Source organism: Leptosomus discolor, chromosome 5 (genome assembly GCF_034619465.1).
Source record: "Leptosomus discolor isolate bLepDis1 chromosome 5, bLepDis1.hap2, whole genome shotgun sequence".
NCBI lineage: Eukaryota > Metazoa > Chordata > Aves > Leptosomiformes > Leptosomidae > Leptosomus > Leptosomus discolor.
Window position 1 is genome coordinate 71,781,942 of NC_141395.1, and position 24,848 is coordinate 71,806,789.

General features: G+C 48.2%; 1 protein-coding gene across 3 annotated transcripts in view; it reads right to left on the bottom strand.

Moving 5' to 3' along the window:
- ADGRB1 (adhesion G protein-coupled receptor B1) overlaps positions 1-24,848 on the bottom strand; it is a 199,534-nt gene that overhangs the window by 67,457 nt on the left and 107,229 nt on the right. For all 3 annotated transcript variants that reach the window (XM_086466227.1, XM_086466228.1, XM_086466226.1), the window contains exon 17: positions 18,124-18,265. In XM_086466227.1, coding sequence (XP_086322353.1) covers positions 18,124-18,265 — 142 coding nt within the window. The remainder of the gene's footprint in view (positions 1-18,123; positions 18,266-24,848) is intronic.

A 24,848-nucleotide genomic window follows, 5' to 3' on the forward strand; every position in this document is an offset into this window, starting at 1 on the left:
TCAGGCACTAGAGTAGGGTATAGGAGAGAGAGATGCAATCTCCAGTATGAAGCCACAACTTCTCTGTTTGCCACCTTTGCTTCCCCCCTGCAGAACAACAGCCTTGTCCCACCCCAGAGATGCATGGTTGTGATGAATGCCCTGTGAAACACAAACTGCTCAGACATGGATTGCTTCTTGCTCGCTCGCCTCCAAGCTTACTCCCAACCCTTTTTCTCTCCCTGCTCCCCCCTTACGGCAATATGAGTTCACATCGCACAAATGGTGGCCTGCGATGAGCATCGATTGTGACATTTGATTTAAGTAGGTCTCATTTCACTGACTTTTCATGGGTAGCTGGATAAAAGTGGGGGAGGGAGGAGCTCCATTAAAGTAAAAAAAGCCTGACATATAACTCATTCCTAAACCATCCAAGAGTAACTGAAGAAATGGAGTTTGGACTTTAATAGATGTGCAGACTACATCCCTACACCTCCAACACAGTAAACCTAACTCCCCTCCCTTCCACATCCTCTCTGACATCCCTCCAGCCCCAGTAACCTCAGGTGCTTTCACTCCCTTCCCTATCCCCTTTCCCACACCACCCATAACTCTCTCCTAGATCCTCCATCAGATAAGTACCAGGTTGCATGGACTGGACCATTCCTTGGTCAGACGTTGGCTCATTGGGAAGGTGTTACACAAATGACAACTGGCCAAGTGGAAGCCAGACTTGTGGGTAATAGCAGTTGTCTATCTGCAGCCCTTCCCACAGGAAGGACCCTGATCTGCACCTCCTTCTTTATGCTTCAGCCAAACTTTCACAAAATCCATGACCACCAGAAGGACTTTTGCTGAAGAAATGCTATGAAGCTCATCCCTTCTCCCTACAGAGAAGGGATAGTTGCTCTAGCCCTGGTGGGATTTCTGTTGGCATCATGAGGGTGGATAACCATAAAAAACACCGGCTGCAAGAACAGGAGCTCGGTCCTTTGGGAATAATAAGCCCTAAAGGCCTAGGCCCATGTAGCTTAAGATTCTGCTTTCTTCATTACTAAGGTTTCTCTGTCCTCCCCATCTTCCTTTCCCCCTCCCCCACTTCTTCCCTTTGGCAAACGAAGCATCATTTGTTTTATTTCCTCTGACTAATTAAACCCCCTGACAGAAGGTGGTTGGATGCTGTAGGATCTGAGCCTTGCAAGAGAAATTTCCTTGGAGGAGAAAGAGGGGTGAAAAGCAAGGTTGGTTTAAAAGGAAATAGCGATACCAAGAAAAAAAAACAGCAAGGCACTCTCAAGGTAAGAAAGAAATCAGTCCGATGGGAGTTTCCCAGCACTGCAGCTGAGGAACAAACTGGTTGTCTGCAAAAGACAGGCTAGGAGCAAGGTGTCCACCTGCTTGGACCGGAGTGGTCCCAAATAGCCTGTCCCTCACCACCTCCCCATGTCTGTTGATGGGTGCAATCCAGAAGCACCCTTAAACAGATGAAGCCATGCCTGTTTGGAGCTGGAAAGAAAACTTGTGCCTGAGCCAAGCAGGAACGGAGCAGGTCATTATGACTCCCAAGTCCTGCAATTCTGTCACCAAGCATGACAAGGGAGGAGAGAAGCAATCAATGACATCAGCCGGGATGGAAATAACGAGTGCTACTGCCTGAGGCTGCTTGCTGTCCTACCACCTCATTGCTCTGCCTAGTAGGGCAGAAGGACACTCCTCCTTTTCTTTACAATTTCACTTTGCTTCCTTCTTCTTCTTTTCTATTTCCTTCTCTTCTTTTCTCCCTAATATTTTCTTTCCTTTGTCTTCTTTCCTCCCTTCTTTTGGCCATTTTCCATGACATATTCTGCCTTTTCTTCTTCCTCTTAATGCATCTCTCTGGCTCTCCCGCCTTTATATCCTCTGCATTTCTCTCTTTCCTTTTCTTGCTTTCCACAGAACACTGTGAAAAGCGACTTCATTCGAGTTGTGCTTGTTCCATTACACTGCTCTGGCTCCAGGGTCAAACAGGCTCCAATTAGAACAAAGTATTTCTTAATGTCATGCAGTTTTACTGAGACCTTATAAGCAAGCTGTTCTTTCTGCTTTTTCCACCCTTGGTACTGAGAAAGGATGAACAAAGACTTCATAGGTACAACATCATACTAATAAAGTCACCGAAAAATTAAACGGTTTATTCTGCTTTCAAATTAAACACAAGCATACAACTTTGGAGTTTGGGGTGCTGGGCTTTGTTTGTTTTTAGAAATATGTTTGCTATTCAGAATAGTTGCCTTGAGTCTCAATTCCTGCACATTTGAAATTAAAGACTCACGAAGTCCGAGAATTACAGAAGTACTGGTTGCAAGGAACATCTAGAGCTTTCTAATCCAATCTACTGCTTGGAGCAAGACTACCTCTACCATCAGGTGAGGTTGGCCGTGGTTTTGTCTCGATAAGTCTTGGAAGTTCTCAAAGATGGAGAGCTTCCATCCCTCTGGTGTCCATTCCAGGGCCACACCACTCTCCTGGTGATACGTTTTTTCCTGAGGTCACACGTGAACCTCCCAGGCCACAGTTTGTGGCTTTTCCCCTTGTTAAATCATCAAGCACAAGCTGGAGAAGTTTGGGTTTATAATTTTTGTAATTGCCCCTCTGATACCAGTAGGTTGTGATTAGATTGCCTCTTACATTCATCTTCGCAAGACCAAGCAAGTCCAGCTCCCTCTACCTCTCCTCAGAGGTCATGAGCTCAAAGAAATGAGGCTCACTCCACTCTTCTGTCAAAGAACTGGACCAGGTGGGTGTGACTTACTCCAAGAACTGCTCAGGAACCACTTTACTATGCCACTAGCCTAAAGGCTTTTCATGATTCTTGAGAAGTTTTTTAAGCCACATTGTATTGATTTTGTTTCTGGTTGGACAGCTCTTGTCAAAGCAGAGAGCTAGTTGTTAAAATCACTCGAAAATAATGCTTTTAGCAGTACTCGGAAAAGTGAGCAGCTCTCTCAACAAAGGGGTGCATGATAGTGCTGTAAGAAAACAACTGATGAGGGGTGAATGACCAAGAGGTGAATGTGCTTCTGTCATCTGCCAAAAAAATCCTGAATTTCTTTTTTATCCCCATTCAGTTAGATTCTGGGTTTCTCATTCAGGCTTAGGACCTTTGTATATACACATACATGCTGCAGCGGTGTGGTAAAGCACCAGCCATGTACTCCAGTACAACCACTGGCCAAAAAGGATAGCAGCCACCCCAAACAGCAGCAATCCACACCAATATACAGCATCTTTTAGGGACTTTGGTAATGAGTGATGCTATGACACCTTGACCTGGCTGAGAACCAGGCTCTTGACACAACTCAGCTGACAATGCTGCCACTGTTGTGTGTGTCCACCTCTGGGGACTCTGCAGGGCCGAAAGGAGCAAAGCCTTGCTGTTGCCTGCACAAGGAGCAGATGTGAGGCCCTCAAGGAGCAGACCCACCGAATAAGCAGGTGCTGTTCACACTCCACCATTCTCCTGACCATCACGCAGTGCTCAGTGAAAGCAGCACTGATGTCCAGCTGTCTGGTCATGCTGGGACATGCCTGTTGCTGAGGTCTAGGGTAAAATTGGAGCTGCTCAAGGGAAGGTTGTTTTCACCTCCCAGAAGACACATTTCTTCCACTAATTGCAAGACAGGAAGAGAGGAAGACATAACCTCTTTTTGATAGACTCCAAAATATGGGCAGTAGCAGAGATTCAGTGAAGGCAGGGTTGGGCAACAGCTGAAAGGAGCTTTTTTGGTGGGTCAGCATTATCAGAGCAACTAAAGGGTTCACTCAACTCAAAGCAGAGGAGCAGTGAGGAGGTACCAAACGTTTTTTTTCAAAGAATCATAGAATGGTTCGGGGTGGAAGGGATCTTCAAAGACCATCTAGTTCCAACCTCCCCTGCCATGGGCGGCGACATCTTTCACTAGATCAGGTTGCTCAAAGCCCTGTTCAACCTGACTTTGAACACCTCTAGGGATGGGGCATCCGCAACTTCTCTGGGCAACCTGTTCCACTGTCTGTCACTACAGGTCCTGCTGTCATGGTTTAACCCCACCAGACAGCTAAGCACCACACAGATGCTCACAGGATGGGTGGAGAATTGGGAGGGTAAAAGTGAAAAAACTCATGGGTTGAGATAAAGACACTTCAATATTTTTTTTTTTTTAAAAAAAAAAAGGAGGAGAAAAACTAACAAAGAGAGAGGGGAAAAAACCCAAAACCAAAAGAATACAAGTGATGCAAAAGAAAACAATTGCTCACCACCAACCAAATGATGCCCAGCCAGTCCCCGAGAAACAGCAGCCCCTGCCAACCTCCACTCCCCAGTTTTACTGCTGGTCATGATGGCATATGGTATAGAATATCCCTTTGGTCAGTTGGGGTCCACTTTCCCAGCTGTGTCCCCTCCCAGATTCTTCTGTACCCCCAGCCTTCTTGCTGGTGAGGTAGCCTGAGGAGCAGAAAAGGCCTTGATGTTGTGTAAGCACTGTTCAGCAACAGCTAAAACATCACTGTGTTATCAACACTGTTTTCATCACAAATCCAAAACATAGCACCTCACAAGCTACTATGGAGAAATTTAACTCTATCCTGAACAAAACCTGGTAAAAAGTCTTTCACTGTCTTTCTTTTAACACTTTATACACTGAAAGGCCACAATAAGGTCTCCTCACAGCCTTCTCTTATTCATCTTCTAACCTCTGAGGAGGGCTTGGAGATCCCTGCACGAAGATCACTTAGTGCCATCATTAATAAATAATCTTTTCACAACTTCTTTCTGGAACAACTCGACATCCTCCCCAGCTCAGCCCATGTCGTTGCAAGACAGACTCAGGGAATTACTACCTCATTTTGCTTCCTTCGTATCATAACTACAGGCTCCTCATGTCAAAGCTAATAGTCACCCATTATCGGGAACACATTTGTGGAGCTGAGGGCCCCTTTTATGTAATTTGGCCAGTATAACAGGCAATTCCGTGTAATTACAGTACACAAAAATCACCCAGAGAGACATCTTAACGTGCTACTATTTATTAACAATTGCTAACTCTTCATTCAGTATTGAGTCTGCTCTCAAGATACAACACAGCAATCTGCGTTCAGTAAACAGCCTTGATGAAGCTCTCAGGGCAGAGGAGTGGTCACGCAGCCGCTTGTTAATAGGAACTGTCAGGATAATTTCCTTCAGGCTGACAGGGAATTACAGGAGGTAACAGCACGCATTATCTACCTGCCAGCCATCAATGCCACAGTCAGCTAGCTGCCGCTCGTTGAACTACCAGACCGCACTCTCAATGCCTCAGTTTCCAGTCCTGATGTCAAGGAGGACTGGATCAGGCTCACATTAACTCTAAGGATCACTCTCCTCCTGCCCAGTCAGCTATTCCGAAACATTTTCACCATCATTATTTAAAATACATGATGCTTTATTCCCTCCCTGACGCTTTCCTGTTGCACTTCACTTGGCCAAGCTGCTGAAATCACTGTTTAATGGGGCTCTCATGAGTAGCCATGAGCCGCTTTGCATCGCTCTGAGAGCTCCAGTTTGGGAATCAGTGTGCTGAGCAAGGGGACCACAGTTGAGGAGAGCCGGGGTCTGTTCCCAGCTTGCCCGCAGGTCAACTGTGTACACTTGGTTCCATCATTTAAGCCAGTCCTTTCAAAGTCCTCTCAACCAATATCTGCTTTAGATTGCAAACACTGGCCTTAACTTCTCAGGGGTCTATTTTGAGCCCTTGGAAATGGAAAGGAATATTACTGCCCCCTCCCCATCTCTCTTCCACAGCTTAATTCAACTTAGATTTCTGACCGTGTAAATGCCTTAGGGGGTTCCTAGGGCTATGTCAGAACAATCAAGCACCTGCATCTCATTCTCTGCTGTGCAATATTAACATGGGGAGGTATGGTGGGGAGGGGAGAGTTTTTGGCTTAACTGTTTGTGAGCTGGCCAGATGGAGCGTCCGGTTTTTACATCTTTGCTTTTCACGCATGTGGCAAGACTTGCTCTGTTCCAACCTTTTCATTTAAAGCATCTTGAAGGGAAAATAAAATCATTTTCCACAATAAAGCTGGTAATAACCACAATGGCCCATTCCTCTATGGGTACGTGCTCTTTCCTTCTGAGACAACAGAGGCAGAAGTGAACATTAATCAGATTGTGTAGTACCACTGTCATAGGCATGGCAGTAAGCAGCAAACCTCTATCTCACTATGTCAGTCCTAGAAAATAACACAGTCCAAGACCCACGCCATTGCCCTGAGATGAAGTGATACAGAATCACAGGATGGTAGGAGTTGGAAGGGACCTCTGGAGATCATCTAGTCCAATCTGCTAAACCCAGAGCAGGTTACTCAGGACTGCATCCAGGTGGGTTTTGAATATCTCCAGGGAAGGAGACTACAAAGCCTCTCTGGGCAGCCTGTTCTAGTGCTCTGCCACCCTCAAAGTAAAGAAAAGAAGTTTTTCCTCATGTTGAGGCAGAACTTCTTGTGCTCCAGTTTATGCCCATTGCCTCTTGTCCTTGTTGCTGGGCATCACTGAAAAAAGCCTGGCCCAATCCTCTTGATACCCACCCTTGAGATATTTATAAGCACTGACAAAGTCCCCTCTCAGTCTTCTCTTCTCCAGGCTAAAGAGCCCCAAGTCTCTCCACTGCTCCTCGTAGGAGAGATGCTCCAGTCCCCTCATCATCTTAGTAGCCCTCCGCTGGACTCTTTCCAGTAGCTCCCTGTCACTCTTGAACTGGGGGGCCCAGAACTGGACACAGAGCTCCAAATGCAGCCTCACCAGGGCAGAGTAGAGCAGGAGGAGAAGCTCCCTTGACCTGCTGGCCACACTCTTCTTAATGCACCCCAGGATAACATTGGCTTTGGCCACAAGGACACCTTGCTGGCTCATGGTCAACTTGTTGTCTAACACAACTCCCAGGTCCTTCTCTGCAGAGCTGCTCTCCAGCAGGTTGACCTCCAGCCTGTACTGGTTCATAGGGTTATTCGTCCCCAGGTGCAGGACCCTACACTTGCCCTTGTTGAATCTCACCAGGTTCCTCTCTGCCCAGCTCTCCAGACTGTCCAGGCCTCGCTGAATGGCAGCACAGCCTTCTGGCATGTCAGCCACTCCTCCCAGTTTAGTATCATCAGCAAACTCACTGAGGGTGTGCTCTGTCCCTTCATCCAGGTTGTTGATGAATATATTGAACAAGACTGGACCCAGTACTGACCCCTGGGGAACACCACTAATCATAGGCCTCCAACTGGACTCAGCACCACTGATCACAACCCTCTGAGCTCTGTCCTTCAGCCAGTTCTCAATCCACCTCACTGTCCACTCATCTATCCCACACTTCCTAAGCTTACCTGTGAGGATGTGGTGGGAGACAGTGTCAGAAGCCTTGCTGAAGTCAAGGTAGACAACATCCACTGCTTTCCCCTCATCCACAGCCAGTCATGCCAATACAGTACAGATAATATTCATACAAACTCACTGTTCAAAACAGAGGGGTCTTGTCCACACTGGCTAGTGGAACATTCATGAGCCATGCTGTCCCCTGGACCACAGCGGGTCAGTGCTAATTGGCACAAGCCAAGACACAGCCAGGGAACATTACAACAATTAAACAGTAGGGATAATTACAGGACAGTGCTAGAGCTGCCTTTGCCAAGGAATTTATTATTATTATTATTATTGTTATTATTATTATTACTAACATTATTTTACAGTATGGACATATGCTCTAAAAACATTAAAAATAAGCCTTCTTTACTGCTCCTTTCTGTTTGGGATTTTCCCTTCTGTGTACTAGACAAAGGATAATCAAAGTTCAAAGTCTGTAACTGATTTGCAAGCCAGTTCTTGCATTACCCACCTTGCTCTGGTTTCACAAGCGTGGCCTCATTTCTAGTAACTTCGCAGAAGCAGTGCTGAGCACCTTGCAGGGAAATGTGGTAAGATTTACACACAGTTAAAATAAAATAACTCCATGGCAGACTGGGAATGGAAAATGAGGGTGGAATCCAGACTGTGTTTACCCTGATTTAAGCAGTGTTTTGATTCCATGCCAGGCGACAGCATTTCACCAAATTATTCCAAAACAGCCCGCTGTTTGTTTTACTCTGTCAACGTCATGCTGGTGAGTGATGCCAGACCAGCAGCTCTCCCCATGACATGGGCAACACCTGCCTTTCCCATGCCCGTGCATCCTGCCCTTCAGAAAGACCCAGCTGAGGAGTGGAGGGAACTCCTGAGGCCATGGTGTCTGGAGGAAGACTCCTGCCACAGATGCTCACATCACCCAACTGCTTACCACCATGGAGAACAAACATCTGCCTTCCCTTTCGCCTTCTGGCAGCCTTACCCGTTGAAGACCAGTCCTTAAGAAAAAGCTTCATCCAAAGCACAAGCTGTGAGCACTTGTGCAAAGACTGCACAAGCATCCCTAAAACGTCTCTCAAACCCTGCCTTCATTTAGTCCCTTGAAGTACTACTTGCAGATGTGACTCTTCTCCTATAGGACCCAGACAGAGTTTCCATCTCTCACTGTTCCATCACTGAAGATCCCTGCGTGGCTCCTGACCCAAACTAGGGTTGAACTAACAACCTTGAAGTAAAAGATGTCTCCAGCTCATTATCAGTCATCAGAGGCTTTCAGGGGCTCATTGGCTAGAGCTCACCTCTGAATAGGAGGTGAAGGGATTTCAGCCATTTAGCAGATGATCATTACACTGCTATGATGATAACGACAGCTTTATTCCCATTGCAAGCTGAAGAGCCCATGGGATCCAGCGTGTTACCACTCACCCAGTGCAACAAACAGCTGGTTACTGGTGAGTCACCAGTGCTAACTCCCTCTATGTGGAGCAGTGATCTCAAAGCGGCACTCGAGGAATCAGCTTCTGGCCCTGACACCCATCTCATTCACATCTGAGTGACTGGGAAGTAAAACTGTAATAGGCCCTGGATTTACAACCGTAGCAAGTTGATATAAACAAGATCAAAACTGGCCCCAGTAGTAGAGTATTCCCCATCTGGGGAATGGCTGACATGATTGCTATATTTAAAAGAGCAAAAAGAACAATTTGTCATGAAAAATGAAAATATTGTCTTGCTTGTGGGAAAAGAGCAGAGTAATTCTGCTTTCACAGATTTATTGAATATATTCTATATATCCTTCTGGTTAGTAGGGCAGGTAGCTAGTGAGCACTTGAGCTGCAGACTGAGTTTTGACTGACTGTTATCACTCAGGACATAATCCCAGTTTCCTGATGAGGCAGTCCTAACATTTAGAGGGAAGTTTCAAGATCAAATACTCATAATTACAAGTCTGACATTTGTTTTCCATGCATATTGCCCATTTTTGCCTAAAGATTGCCATTACTGCCAAAATCTTGCCACCAGATTTGTCCACCCAGCTATTCATAGATAGCAAAAGTATGAAGGACACAAGCCTCCAGAAACCAATTTGATTTTGATTTAAATGAGTAGACATTTGTTGTATAAAAATAATAATGATTTAATTTCCATGTCTTACTACATGCCAATTTAAGGGCAACCTAAACCTTTAGGCAGGGCACAAGGCTCAGTGGTGAAGCAGCTTGACAAAATTACCTAAAAAAGGGCTTTTCCCGGCCAAAGTGCTATGCAGACTGGTGCAGAATGATATCAGACAGACAAGCAACACTTAACTGACTCTTCAAACACAATGTGCTTCATCCTTGAAGTGCTTTGAAAAGGAAGATAATCTCATTTAGCACTAATGTGCTGACTCCCACCCCTGATGGGCCCATGAAACCCAACCTCCGTCACCCACTTTTTACCATTTTCAAATGAGCACCTTTCTGATGTCTCCCACGCCGTCCTCTGCCTTGGGAGAAGCTCCCCAAAAATCACCTAGAAAGCACTTGCTTTGAAGCTCCTCTGTAAAACCCTGCTTGGTGCAATGCCTACAAAACAATCCTGACAACGGCAGATGTGCCACGACTTACTGCAGATCGCGATGACTAATGCCCTCGCGCTGTTTACATGTGCCCCCGCACCCGCCTGTATCTAAGCATCCTCGTAGTTCAGCTGGAAATTTCAGCTCTATTCCACCTATTTTGAGTCGAGGTGGCTTTGTGGCTTCTTCAGCAACGAGCAGACTGAAGTTGTGCTCCACAGCCAAAGCTTCCCAGGTGACGCCGTGGTCCAAAATAACTCATCATAAATATAAAATAGCCATGGATCGACAGCTGCAGCTAGATACAGAAAGCAGGCAAGGTAGGCTCCCCAGTCATGGACAGACTCTGTGATTTTTCCAAATACATGCCCTAATCTACCAGTGATTCCCTTTCTGCCTCCATTCTGCTCCTCCACCTCCCAGCAACACGCCACATCTCTGCCACATTTCTCTCTTTTACACAGCAAGCATCAGGCACAAAGGGAATCCAGCTCCCAGAATTACAGGCAAGAAGGTGGGAAAAGACCCAACAAGCTCAGCTCACCCATTTGCCCTCCTCAAAGCCATCTAAACCATCCCCAGCGTGTTCAAGAAAGACTTCACTGACAGAGGCTAGGCTCTTGGTGCTTGACTCTCCCTGCAGCCAGGTTTTCCCTTGTGCTTAAGTGAAATCTCTCACGCTGCAGTTTGAGTCCAATCCCCAGCAGACACAGAAAGCAGATTACTCCCTTTCCACAGCTACCTTCTACCCATTTGAAGGCTGCTATCCTCTTTCCCCTCGGTCTTTTCTCCTTGAGGAAAGAGTCAAACCATCTCACAGAGCTCACCTCCGCTCACCATCACTGTGGAGGAACCACACCACATGTCTCTGACACATCATCCTCTCCCACGCACGTGCTCACGCACTCCCACACTTGTGTACCGTACCAGTCACGGTACTGAACACAGAGCAGAACATCCCGGAGTGGTGCCACTCACCCTCCTTGTTCACATTTCTGGCCTCTGATGGCTCGAATCTGCACACATTGAGTCCGAGGGCTGCTTTCTGAGTTCTTAGCAAGGGGGAAAGTGGGAATTGGGAAGACTCTGGTGTCCTGGCTTAAATCCACGCCTCCTTTAACAGAGCAGTAAGCTGTGCCTGGGTAATAGGGCAGCTGTCACACTTGCTAAGCTGCCTTCGTGGCAACAAGCCATTAAGCACTGCAGCTCAAAATAAGCACCGAACCCCTCAGGAACGCCTCGACATGCAGTATCCCAGGCACACACAGTGAGTCTTTAATTGCAGCTGAAGACAAGGGACTAACCTCAGCCCTGGTCTGCTCCTGGGGTCACTTGGTTAATGCCATTGCTGCTCTTGCTTTTACACCAAAGGGTGAATTTGGCTCAGTGTTACTCACGCTGAAGCACTGAATCCCACAACGGTTTTAAGCTCCCAGCCACCACTTGATCATGTTCCTCTCCCACGTCCCCTTCAGACGAAGAGACACAGGGTGATGCAGCATTTGCCTGCAGAAGAGTGACTGCCAGGGCTGTGCGGAGCTCGCTGGCTCCGGCTGGCGGGGGAAGAGCCGCAGACCCACGCTGCTGCAATCCCACCGCCCGGAGTTCCGTCTGCGAGTGAAAGACCTGAGCGAATCCACGAGCGCGGAGCAGAAACTCAGCAGAGCAAAGCTGTCATCTGTGAATATCTATCGAACCCCCCGCTGGATCAACAGACAGCTGAACCCACAGACAGCCCTGAAGGAGGTGGGATGCTGGATGGCTGCTTATTATGCAGAGCCAAACCCTCCTATTATTACCTTGCGTGCAACCTGTCTTCTTTTAATATATTCAAGTGTTGTCTCTCCTGATAGAGGGATTTCCTATCACCCTCGTTTCTGATTCCTTACCTACATGTGTTCAAACACCAATCACTTATATGCTGACGGGATCTTCTTAGATAGCTGTGTACGGCACATAGCAATGGCAATCTCCATTCACATCTGCCACCAAAATGACAAACCCAGGGCTTCTCTGCTCCCTGGCACCTGGAGCATAGCACAAGCTCTATCAGTCATCCCCCTCCTCTGAAAACCCAGCATCAATCATCCATGTATTGACTCCGGGTCCTCTCCAAACTCAAACGAGACTTAGCCCAAATTCACTCTGCAACGTGTACCGACAGACTTCAGGTCAGTGATGACAAAGCAAAGGTTTAAAAGCAGGTGTCTTCCAGCAAAGCGATGATGTAGGATCACAATTCAGCCTCCCTCTGCTAAGAGGCCACATTTGAAAGATGATTTCTTTCAAGAGGGAGCTAGACTGTGGGTTGGCCCATTTGGTCATCTAAGGGCACCACACATCCTCTCTACTTCCTAATCGTATTATGAGAAAGAGCAGGAGGGGAAAACTCTCTGCCCAGCTGGTTCATACCCTATCTTCTCCATGCTATCAACGCCTGCTGAAACTCAGGGGGGACTACATCAGGTTTAGTGAAAAGAGCATCCCTGCTGAGCAAAGGAAAGGCAAGCTTGTGATTTGCAGAATCACAGTCTGTTCCTACAGGCTGCCACGGACCTCAGGGAAAGGCACCCCTGAGAAAACACAGCAGCTGCTCCTCCTGTGGAGCAGGAGATGGGCAAACCCCAGAAATCCCCAGCAGCACTTACACCACAACCTTCCCTCGTCTCAGCACAAAGCTCTCCTGAGATGAGCAGGAGTCCAGCTGGAGTGTCCCTTCGTCACTCCCACTTTGTCCTCTCCATACCCGCGGAGAGTCTGGCGGTAACAGCACAAATCCCCAGGAAATCTTAGGAAATATTTCCAGTTCAAGGGCTCTGCAGCAAGGGGCACAATCAGCTCCTGAGAGACCCTCTACGCGCAGCAGCATCCCGGAGAAGACGGGCTGATTGCAGGAAGAGGTGCCAACGGCACAAGCGCGGGAGGCTGGCGGAGGATTTGGACCTCAACAGCCCAAATGTTCGCAGCTCAGCAATGTTCACCCTGGCACGGCTCTTGCTAACCGAGCAAGCAGAGGCTCCTAATGCTCTGTCAGGGAAATGACAGCACTTGGGGCTTTCTGTAGCACCCTTCAGGCTTGGGGCACTGTGCAAATGTGGATGCATACAGGGTGGCATGTCACCTGCAAGGGTGCTGCAGCTGGAGAAAGGGAAGCAGAAAACAATGAAGTGATTAGCTGAAGGTCAATCAATCTCACTTACAGGCACAGAAACAGCTCTGACTGTAGCCTAGACAATACACCTAAACACACCAGTCTAATAAACTCTTCCCTAGACCCCTGAGCAAACTGGCAGTAGTTTGATGCCTTAAGACTTCGAGCTGGGAAAAATTGAGAAATTGCCCTCTGCAGAAAAGTCCAACTTTTGAATCAAAGAGTTAACATTGCAGGAGAAGCAGCATCATTATTAATGAAACCTGAAAACGTGAGAAAAGGCTGTTCTCAAGGTATGCAAAAGGTTTTGTCCTTATCTAGACTCCAAATCTCACGTGATAAACCATGGTAGAATATAAATGTTAAAACATTCATCTCCAAATAAAGTGCTCCGGTCTTACCTAAGTGAAACACTGCTATAATTTTCCATCAAAATGTTGTCAGAACTGCTATACCCTTACAAAATATTTTAATTCATTAACATCAACGTTTTTCCAGGGGGAAAGCGTGCTGCTGGAAAACTGGGATCCGCTCCTTGTGCAAGCGAGGCTTTACAGAGTTTTGAGACCTTAAATAACCCACCTTGGGTCTACACACTCTCCATGAAGTACACAGACTTCCCATAGCACAGAGCAATCTTTTCAGACAGAAGATTTTCAACATACAGCAAGATCACACCAGACCTACGTGCTGATTCCATTCCCACCACCTACTCAGACAAGACATACACTGAAAATCTACTTTCCATGCTTTGTTATTTCCCCAAGGTAAAAAGGATTTCTCCTCCTCTGCTGCACATGCAACGTTGGGATGTTTTCAGGGAAAAAAATTCAGTTGGGAAGGGAGCTCAGAAGCTGCTGTCCCTTTGGGTAGGAAGCACACCATGAAAGGTGCCTTTGCCTCATGCAAACTGAAGAAAACAATGAACGAAGCCTCTTTCAACATCCCGGGATATCATACGGTCAGGGATGCTCACTGCATACACTCACCTGCCCTGCCAGCACACTTCCAAGTCAGCTCTGTAGCTTGGTCTGCTAAAATACACCCCACAAAAATTCGCAGGTGCTGTACAACCCTTCCAGCTAACAGTTTGCCTGTCAGTAAACACTGCCGTGGAGATGAGATGTTCCAAAAATTCAGCACGGACTTAACAACTCAGCATCCCTATGAGTTCTTGCCACCAGCACCTTTCAACCTTCGCTAACACCAGAAACGAGAGCACAGCTCAGAGGCCTAATTCTGATCAGCCTTGTCTCTGCAGATGAGGCTAGTCAGGAGGGGGAGAGAGAGCAGAGGCATACTCGTAGTCTTACCATGGTCCTAAGCGCTGTCAGAACCAAGCTTTAAAGCTGTGTTGACTTTATAAAGGCCAACCATGAGCTGATAAGCAGAAGAGACAACACAAGCCAAACTCAAACAAGGCAACCAAAGAGCGAAAGGCTGTCCTGCGCATCCTCAGGCTCCCGCTCTCTTTCCTTCCCACCTCAAAAAAATTGCCAAGACTACCAAGAAATGTTGAAAAACCACCACCACAAGACTCTTAATCACCATGACCATGGTTTACAAAGGTATAGATCAAACGTGTGGCTCTCCAGCTTCCTTTTGCCCGTATTCTCTGTTAGCATTGCGATTGTGCAGGTGTAGCTCACCAAGCTAGGCACCCTAAAAAAAAAAATAAAATGAAAAGACAGCCTCAGAATCTTGTCTATGTTCCTTATATATGAGGTTTTAATCTTTGATGATGGTCAAACAGCAGCCATGCCAAACCAGTGCAAGAGGCTGCCTCCATCTAGTCGAAATAGCAGAGTCCACGGGAAATTGGATGCAGAGACAGAGTCAAGTTTGAACTTCAGCTTTTGAGCTGGGTCTGAACAGCTCCTTCATGGTTTAGGGATGCCTGTCTCCAAAACCAACTCAAAACACAGCGCTTTTGGACCCTAGCTTTATTGAAATCAAGGAAAATGGCTTCTTTCTCCCACCACATAAGCGACTCACAGGGCCTAGCCCGGGGAAATTCTGTCCTTGGCAAGTCTGAATCAGCCGCCTGGGCAGCAATAGTCATCCCCCACAAGCTTTTCGTGGTCCTTTTTCACTGCAAAGAAGCTGTGCCCATACCAGGGTTACAAATATTTCAAACTGCCAGGGCCAAAGACTCCAGAAGGGAGATTTATAGCAATAAATAATATTAATGACACAGGCGAACAGAGCTTCTTGTCCTGAGAGCTCCAAAGGCACATGAAAAACTGCACTATAAATGTCACCACCGCAGACACCAATGGTGACGAGATGCCACCTCTGGGGAAGCGAGGCAGCGTGGGCTTGCTCAGAATGACACGGTCAGGAAACTGAGAGTGATACCACAAGAACCTGGATGAACAGCGCTCCACAGCATCAACAAACCCTGGGCTTTGCTTAATCAGGGGACTCAAGAGGTAGCCAGGCCCCAGCATTCCTCCCAGCATGGCCAAAGGATTCATCCTGATACTCATGAGTTGACTCCGGGCTGGGAAAAATCAATTGTGAAAATATAACTCAACCAGCAGCCAGCGGAGTTGGAAAGAGGATGAAGGAGGCAATTTTAGGCCTAAAGCCCAAAGGACCAGCTGAGAGGTTAGTTGCAGATATAATAAAACATGCCGGGGGGAAGGAAGCTGCATCCTCCTGCAGCCAAGCCCACTCTCAGATGCGAAAACACTCGCACAGATGATAAAGGGCTTACATCAACCCTGTCTTATCCAGATAACACTCCAAACACCTAGAGCTGAGGGAGTAGCAGTATCTAGCCATGTCAAATTAACCATTTTTTTCCCTAGCTGCTTAGTTGAATACTACCAAGCACTGTGTGAACATAAAGTCTCCGTTAAAGAAACTTCTGCTTTAGCCAAGCCAAAGACTCCTTTCTCCCTTCGCACACTGACTGGTCCTCTGCCCACTTCCAGAAGAAGGATCAGCAGAGGACCTTCACCAGCAGCTCAGCTGGGCTGGCTTCCTATCAGGCTTTGCCTTAGAAGTGCTCTTGCAGCAGAAATCATGATTTATGTCCTCCAACCATACAACCACACTAAACTTTGTCAGGACTGGGTTGCTTGCAACACCAGCACGGAGTCCTTCCCACGTGGGACAGGGCTCACCCATCAATCATCGTGGTGGTCATCACAACCTCCGGAGCCAGACACTTCAGCTGCTGTAGCTTGGGCTGAAGGATGAAGCCTTGCTGCTGGCAGGGCACGGTCCTGCAGGCTCACAGAGCAGGTACAGAGCAGAAGGACACAGAGCTGCAGGAGAAGGCTCACCTGAGCTCAGCCTGTCCCTCTCAAGAAGGCTGAGTACCACTCCTGGAGAGCCCTAGCCCAGCAGGCTCCCTCCCTGCCCGCATGGTTTTGCACAGACTCCAGCCTGCCCGGTGAGAAGACAAGGAAACAACAACCCGTGGAAAAAGAATGGCGCAGGGATGCCAGCATCAATGCAACCAGCTCCTTCCAGGCCCTTTCCAAGCAGGAACCCAGTCCCGGTCCTACCTTTGAACATCCTTCAACCAGTGCATCTCTACCGAGACCAGAAGCTTGGTGCCTCTCTCCAGAGGACCCCGAGAGCAGCTCTGCCCAACACCCCAGAGCCCATTTCACAACTCTGTAGTGGCTGGGCCTGCACAGGGCCCGGGCAAACACAACCAACGCTGTGTCTTTAAAACCACTTCAGTGCAGATGTTGTTTCCATGGTAACTAGTGGACCAAATACATTAGTGTTTCTAATAATAAACCAAACCTTCATCTTGGAAAATGTGATCCCCCCCTCCCTTTACCACCATCACCCTTCCTTTCTTCCTCTCCCCTCCCCTTTCGCTGAATTAAGCCAACATTTAACAAGCAAGGCATAATTAGTAAATAATTGCAAGGGCCCAATAACTCCCAGTGCCCGGGCAGATGGAGAAGAGCTAGGTGGAGGGGAGGCGGGGAGGTGGGGGGGGCGTTGCTCTATGGACCTGGGAACTGTCCAAAAACGGAGAACTACTTAAAAAAAAAAAAAAAAAATAAAAGCATAAGGTGGAAGAGAGGAGACCGCGAAGCCCCTTTTGACCACCCCGGTGTCGCCTTTGGTGCCCTGGCACCCACCCCGCTCTCTGACTCAGGGTGCAGCCGCCCGGCGATAATTTCTAGGAATCTCGCACTTTTTTTTTTTTTTTTTTTTTTTCCAGAGGCTCCGTCCGAGGACGCCGCCGCCGGCTTCGTGTCACCGACAACGGCCAAAACTTCGCAACTCTTTCCCTCCACAGTCCCCCAGAATGGGGACACCTCCCCCCCCCCCCCTTAAAAATAAAAAAGCGTGGGGTAGCGATAAGGACCCCCGAAGCAGGGATGGGGACATGACCGAGCTGCGGAGCCGCGGGGAAGGGGGGGAGCGCGGGGTGATCCCCCCCCCCCCCCAAAAAAAAAAAAAGAAAGAAAAAAGAAAAAAAAAAAAGACAAGTGCGAAGATTTCGTGCGTGGGGAGCCCACGGGTGTGAACACGCCCGGCGGGGGTTGGTGAACCCCCCCACGCGTTCCCGTTCAAACGCACAGCGCAGGGATGGAGGGATGGGAGGAAGGGGGGGAAGAAGCAGCGCAGCAGCGGTGTGGTCCTGTCCGTCCCCCCGGCCCCGTCCGTCCCCCCTCCACCCCCAAAAAAAACCAAAAAAAAAATCCAAACCGGTCAGGGTCGGGGAGGAAGGGGAGAGGAAGGGCGGTCGGGAAAGGAGGGAGGGTGATGCGAAGCCTCACGGTGTGTCGCTACGGTCCCGGCGACACCGGACTGCAGCAGGACGGCTCGGGTCCGTCCCCAGCGCCCCTCCGCCCAGGTACGCGGGACCCGAAAGCTTCGCGCCGAGGATGCTCCGCTCCATCCCTCTCTTGTCCTCCCCCCCTCCCCCCCCTTTCCCCTCCCTCTTTATTTCCCCCCGTGTCCCGTGTGTGTGTGTGTGTGTCCCCTCCCCACACACACATCCCCCCCCCTTCCCCTCCCCTCTCCCCCCTCCGCTCCTCCCTCCGCGGCGCCGCCGGCGGGACTCACCATGTCGGGGCTGAGCTGGGCTAAGATGGCGAAGGCGGAGAGCCGGTCACACAGGCACTTGGTCCGGGAGGCGTCGAGCGGGACCGTTCGGCAGCCGCGCCAGGACCAGGCGCCGGGCGGAGGAGCGGAGGCGGAGGCTCGGCTGGAGGGAGGGAGGGAGGGGACGGGGCGGTGGAGCGGGGAGAGAGGGGAGAGCGGCCGTCAGGGCGGGCGGGGAGCGGGCACGGCGCCTCGGAGGGGGGGGGTACCCCGGCACCCCCCCCCCCCCCCCGCCGCTTCCCCCGCTGCCAAACCTCCTTCCACACCCCCCAGCCAACAACAACACCCCCCCCCCCCCCCCCCAAGCCCAGCATCACCCACGGATGTGCGGCTCCCAGCGCTGGTCCTTCTCCGGGTCTCCCGCCCTGCTCTGACCCTTCCATCGCCTCCCACCCGGGTTAACGTCTCCCTCCACCCCGCCGGGCTGCCCGGTCTGACCGTCCCCACAGACACCCCCCTAACCTTGTAGCCCACGTATCCCCTGTATGCATGCATAGCCGTGCAGCCTCGTCCCACACGCATAACCCTATAGCCCTGTGATTTACACCCCATACAAGGATGCATAATTCTAGATGGGTGCATAACCCTATAGCCCTGCCCAGCCCACCCCACATACACCTTCCTAACCCTATAGCCCACATATCCTGTATACAGATGCATAACCTTATGGCCTTGTCCCACACACCCACTATGTGGACGCATAACCCCATAGCCCTGTGACTTACACCCTGTATAAGGATGCATAATTCTATAGTGCAGTCCCATGTACCCTATGGACAGGTACATAACCCTATAGCCCTGCCTAGCACACCCCACATCCACCTCCCTAACCCTATAGCCCTCATATCCCATATACGGATGCATAACCTTATGGCCTTGTCCCACACACCCACTATGTGGATGCATAACCCCATAGCCCTGTGATTTACACCCTGTATAAGGATGCATTATTCTATAGCTCAGTCCCACCTACCCTATATATGGGTACATAACCCTATAGCCCTGTGACTTACACCTTATATAAGGATGCATGATTCTATAGCTCAGTTCCACCTACCATATATATGGGTACATAACCCTATAGCCCTGCCCAGCACACCCCACATACACCTCTCTAACCCTATAGCCCACATATCCCATGTATGGATGTATAACCTTATGGCCTTGCCCCACACACCCACTATGTGGATGCATAACCCCATAGCCCTGTGACACACGCCCCATATATGGATAAATGATCCTATAGCCCTGTCCTGTGCAATCCAAATACACCTCCCTGTCCCTATAGCCCTGTCCAACACATCCCACATATGGATTCATAACCCTATGGACCTGTCCCACAGACCTGATGATACACACCTCGCTCTCCCCATCGCCCTATTCCTCACTCCATATAACCCCCACACCCCATATAACCCCCACATCCCATATAGACGTGTCCCCTCCATCTCACCCACACCCCCATATAGACCTCCTCACAAGGGAGTGCACCTCTCCCCTCCCCCACACCAATGACCCAAATACTTGAGTCCACCCCTCCCCCCCACCTTGCCCATCCCCCCGATGGCCCCCCCTCAATTATTCCACAGGCACCAGCCCCCCATCATTCCCCCCCCCCCCCCCCCCCTCAGCTATCCCTCCACCCTCCCCTTCTTCCCTCCCTCCCAGCTGTCCAGGCCAGGGTCTCCATAGGACACGACAGGACCCTCCTCTGCACTCCCAGTGTTCCAGGCATAGCAGGAGTACCCCTGCCTCATGGCCAGAAGGACCTCAAGAGACCAAAGGGACAAAGTCCCTCCTTTCTCATGGCATCCTTTCAGGCTGAGGAAGAGCAGCAGAGTGGGGAAGGGGTCATAGATGGGAAAAACTCCATGTGAAGCCGGCCTTCATCCCTCAGGTGGGATGGTTTCATCATCTCCCCAAAAGTACTGTCATTTTCCACCCATTGCTTCCATGTCTTGTCCAGACCACTCTCCCAAAACACAGCCATGTAGAGCGCGAATGGGGAGAGTAAGTGCAGAACTGCAATGGATGGGGAGAAGGTCAGGATCTGTGTGGATAACCTGGGCTTCACTGGAACCTGGGACAGAGGAGTCCTCCATGTGGAGGCAGAGCGAAAGGGCCATACGCCTTCACTGGAGAAACACGGGTGTAACATGTCCCCCCTTCATATCTGACCATCCTCAGAGGAGGGGACCTGGGCGAGAATGCCAGCAGCAAGCTCAAGGCAGCTCCAGATGGAGCCAAGCTGCTCAGCAGCCTTAGGTGTATCACAGATGGCCTGGACTTCTCCGTACTGCTGACTCCAGTGGACCTGCCTTGAGTTACAGAGAAGTTTTTTTGCAGGTCCCGGCTCCACACAGACACTGACCTGTACCTCACACAACGAGACGGAGCCTCCCTCCACCTCCCTAAGCACTGGGCAAGAAAGTGGAGGGAACGGGGTGGGTACCAACAGGGTAACACATGTTGTTGATTCTGTTGTGATTAGCTACTTGGATCCAGTTTAATGTGTGACACTGAGCCTTCCTGAATTATCTCCGGTTTGGAATGAAGGACTTTTCATAGTTTAAAAAAAAAAAAACAAAACCACAAACTAATTTTACTGTGGAAGTTGTCAGCTACACACAGAGCAGTTTCTTCTGGCAACGACCCAGGGCTTTCTAAACGTCTGGACCCTACTGCATGTCCATCCTGCTTTATGGGACATAAATCTGTCTCCCCTGAGTAGTCATCTTTTCGTGTGCTCTACACTGAGCTAAGTCACATCTCCTGGAGAGTCTCAGGTCCAGGCATTGTTCTTTGGTCTCTTCCGTGCACCTTCTGTGATTCACCAAGACTCTTCTCGGAAGGGACTGAGAGATCCAAGGCCAATCTCAGAGGGAATACAAATTCTGTATTCTCCCCTATATGTGCTGCCTATATTTTGAAGAACTGCATCAACCAGACGTTCTGTTTATTCACTGTCACCAAGACAAATGCTTTATTTATGATGTGTACAAATAATGACAAATGCTCAGACTCTACCAACCAGTTATGTGTTCTCATAGAAAGTATTAATTTAGCTTGACAAGATCTATTTTCTGTAAGTTGATTGCTATTAATTTCTCTGTTTTAATGAGTATGCTATTATTCAATTATAATCATAATATTACCCACAATCCCCTAATTTTTGGATCCGGTATCAGATGGTGCGTTATTGTGCCTAAGACAGATGTGAGGCAGACGGCTCTGGAGTGAGGCTGTTGTGCTTACAGACACATGCTCCTCTCTCCAGATTTTGGGAACACTTCCACCCTCTTTGTACTAAAGACCAATGAACCCCAATTAGCTTTAGCCTGCTCTTTTAAAACTCTTGCACGCAAAATTCCTCTGTCTTGATTCTTTTAAACACCTCTTACTTTATTAGATGATGTATAGCATGTTTTCTAGCTGCTGGTGTAATGAAAAGTGTTTCATTAGCCTGGGATATGGATTAAGTAACCAGGCTGTCTTCCAATTACAGAATACAGGCGTTTATTGAAATTTCTGCATTATTATAAATAAATCTGTCATTTCTAGTCAGTAACAAACCGATACCATTAGGGTTTATTTTGGTTTTAGTGTACTCTAAATTTTCTTTTTTATTAATTTTAACCATCCTGAACAATAAAATTCTTACATTTTTTTCTTTTATCTTCCTCAAGCTTTTAATTTGTACTGCTCGCTATCAATTTATCCTTTGTCCATATCTCTACAATGGCTTTTACTTTCCCTTTAAAACAGACTCTTATTGGGTTTTGTAGCTATTGCTTTATTTGTCTTTGCTTGGGTTATGGGTTTGGTTTGTTTGGATTTTTGTTTGGTTTGGTCTTGTTTAGTTGGGGGGTTTTTAGTGCTCTGGTTTTCTTTTTCATTTATGGGTTTGCGGATATCTAGAAACACGCTTTTAAAAGGGCTCCTAACTATCCTTAACTTTTTCTGTTTAAGCAGGCTTTCACACAGCAAATAGACGTGCTTAAAGCTATCATTCTGAAAGCATCAAGTATGTGTATGCTGTCACACACCTACACCCCCCCCTGCCCCCAAGCAATTTGAACTCTCTTGAAATATGTGAATACAGTTGCCTGCACAACCCTTTCAACCCAGAAGCCCAGCTTTACTCATTTACTAGCTTTCAGAGTAGACTAGGACAGATCTGGGCCATCCATCCACAGAAGTAACCTCATCCAAAAGGGAAAAAAAAAAAAAAGGCAAAAGAAATGAGAAAGCCTACCAAAACAGGAAACACCAGGGAAGGTATCAGAAAACAAATAACACTCCGTGGATGCTGCACCTTGTCTCACACTCTCACGGCAGAAATGCTGACCTTACAGCAGTAAATGCAATATCAGAATAAAGTCTATCCAGAGCCACAGCCACACTTGGCACAATCTGATATCCATTTCTGGATGCACACACAGAAAGAGCACATAGCAGTTTCTAGGCAAAAAGAAAGAAAAATATAATGACCAGCCTTTGCTCTTATAAGCTCTGGTTTGATGCCTGCTTATTTATCCCGTTGGATTCAAAGAAATCAATTGGATCAAAGCCATTCAGTTCCTACTTTAAAAACTGCTGTAAATCAGATCAAGGATGGGTGCTGTGGGATGTGCTGAGTCAGAAACTTGGTGTAAATCACCTCAGAGTAAATCCAACTATGCCATTTAATAGAAAATGAAATCTGGCCCTCATTACTAACAGTGATTATTAGTTGATTATTACCTGTTATTGAACTACTCAGAATATTCAAATGCCAGGTGCTCCAAAAAGCATGCCCACTCCTCTGGTTTTAAGCTCATCAGAAGAATATTCTTTCATCCTTCCTCTTTGCAAATCTGCTTAATTACCTGTTCTTTCTGTCCTGCAGTCCCTGTGATATGAACACCTCTGCCCTCGTTTGGGATGTGCCTTGGAGCTGGGCTGGGGGAACGGGTGGGAGGACACGCCAGAAGAGTTACCAGCCTTTTTTCACTGTCCACATGTGACCACGTGGCAAGAGACAGGCTAAGCCAGCAGGTCAAGGGAGGTGATTCTCCCCTCTACTCTACTCTGGTGAGACCCCCCTGGAGCGCTGTGTCCAGCTCTGGGGTCCACAGCACAGGAAAGACATGGAGCTGTTGAAGCAGGTCCTGAACAGGCCACGGGAATGGTCAGAGGGCTGGAGCACCTCCCCTGTGAGGACAGGCTGAGAGAGTTGGGGTTGTTCAGCCTGGAGAAGAGAAGGCTCCGGGGAGACCTCAGAGCAGCCTTCCTGTACTGAAAGGGGGCTGATAAGAAAGATGGGGAGCAACCTTTCAGTAGGGCCTGTAGCAATAGGAGAAGGGGTGATGGTTTTAAACTAAAGGAGGGTATATTCAGACCAGGTATAAGGAAGAAATTGTTTATGCTGAGGGTGGTGAGACACTGGCCCAGGTTGCCCAGAGAGGTGGTGGATGCCCCATCCCTGTAAACATTGAAGGTCAGGTTGGGCGGGGCCCTGAGCAACCTGATCGAGTTGAAGATGTCCCTGCTCACGGCAGGGGGCTTGGACTAGATGGCCTTTAATGGTCCCTTCCAACCCAGACCATTCTATGGTTTTATGATTGATGCAGAGTGCTGAGCAAAAGGTTTCTTGTGCATTGCACCATCACAAGGCCTAACTGATACATCACCTGAAGGTTAGCTCCTCGCTTCACTCATGACACTCATGCAAGGTGCCACTATCCCCATACTCCCAGCGTGGACATGATACTACGAACCTTCATTCAAGCCTGGCTTGTGAATCCAAACCTGTATTTTTTTTTTGTTGTAAAAATAATTTCTAGTTTATGTTGCTGCTGAGAAACTCCTAAAAATGCATAATTCAATTGCAACTGGAAAATTTCCAAATCACAGATGTATTGATGTGAAATCTCGTGAGTAATGCCAGTCTTGTGATTTTACGTGGTCCCACTTATGGCTGCTGAATGTTTGCGCCTGTCCAGTAACATCTGCTGCAGATAGCACATTCAGTACCACAGAGAGATACCTAATGGCACCTCTCCATGGTCCAGAGAATAACATCTGAGGGAGTTTCAGTCTTGTTGGATGCAGGTGGTGTTCTGCCCAGACAGAGGTTCACCAGCAAGTACTACCAAAAACCTCATAGTTCAGGGCAGACTTCAAATCCTAAATGATTTGATTGCTGAGTTTTGTAATATAAAGATTGTTTCACCAGGATCAGTTCATGTTACAAAAAAAAGGATATTACAAAAAGGGGATATTGCATAGTTGTATGCAAAATATTTTCATCATGGACATGATTAAAAGCTGCAGAAGAAAATGATGTTTTCATGAAGAGGTCCCTAAACAGAGGTACATGTGTGTGTTTGTGTGTGCGTTTGTGAATCACAGTTTCCTCTGTAGATCAGTACTGAGCCTTTATCTTCTCAGCAAAACCTTTGATTCTGCAGAAGAGCACACTGGGTTTGTAATGAAAAACCCATGCTCACAGCTCAGAGGCAAAGAAAAAGAGCCGAATTTGAGTTATTCACAAATATTGAATCCAGGTACACTAATAAGGAAGCAGAATTATTTGCAGGCGGTCTCAAGAGGGGAGGGAAAAAAGAAGAACTCTACTAGAGGGAAACCGTGGGCAGAATATTAGAAAGCAGTGTAGTCAGACTGATTACAAGCCAGTCAAAGAG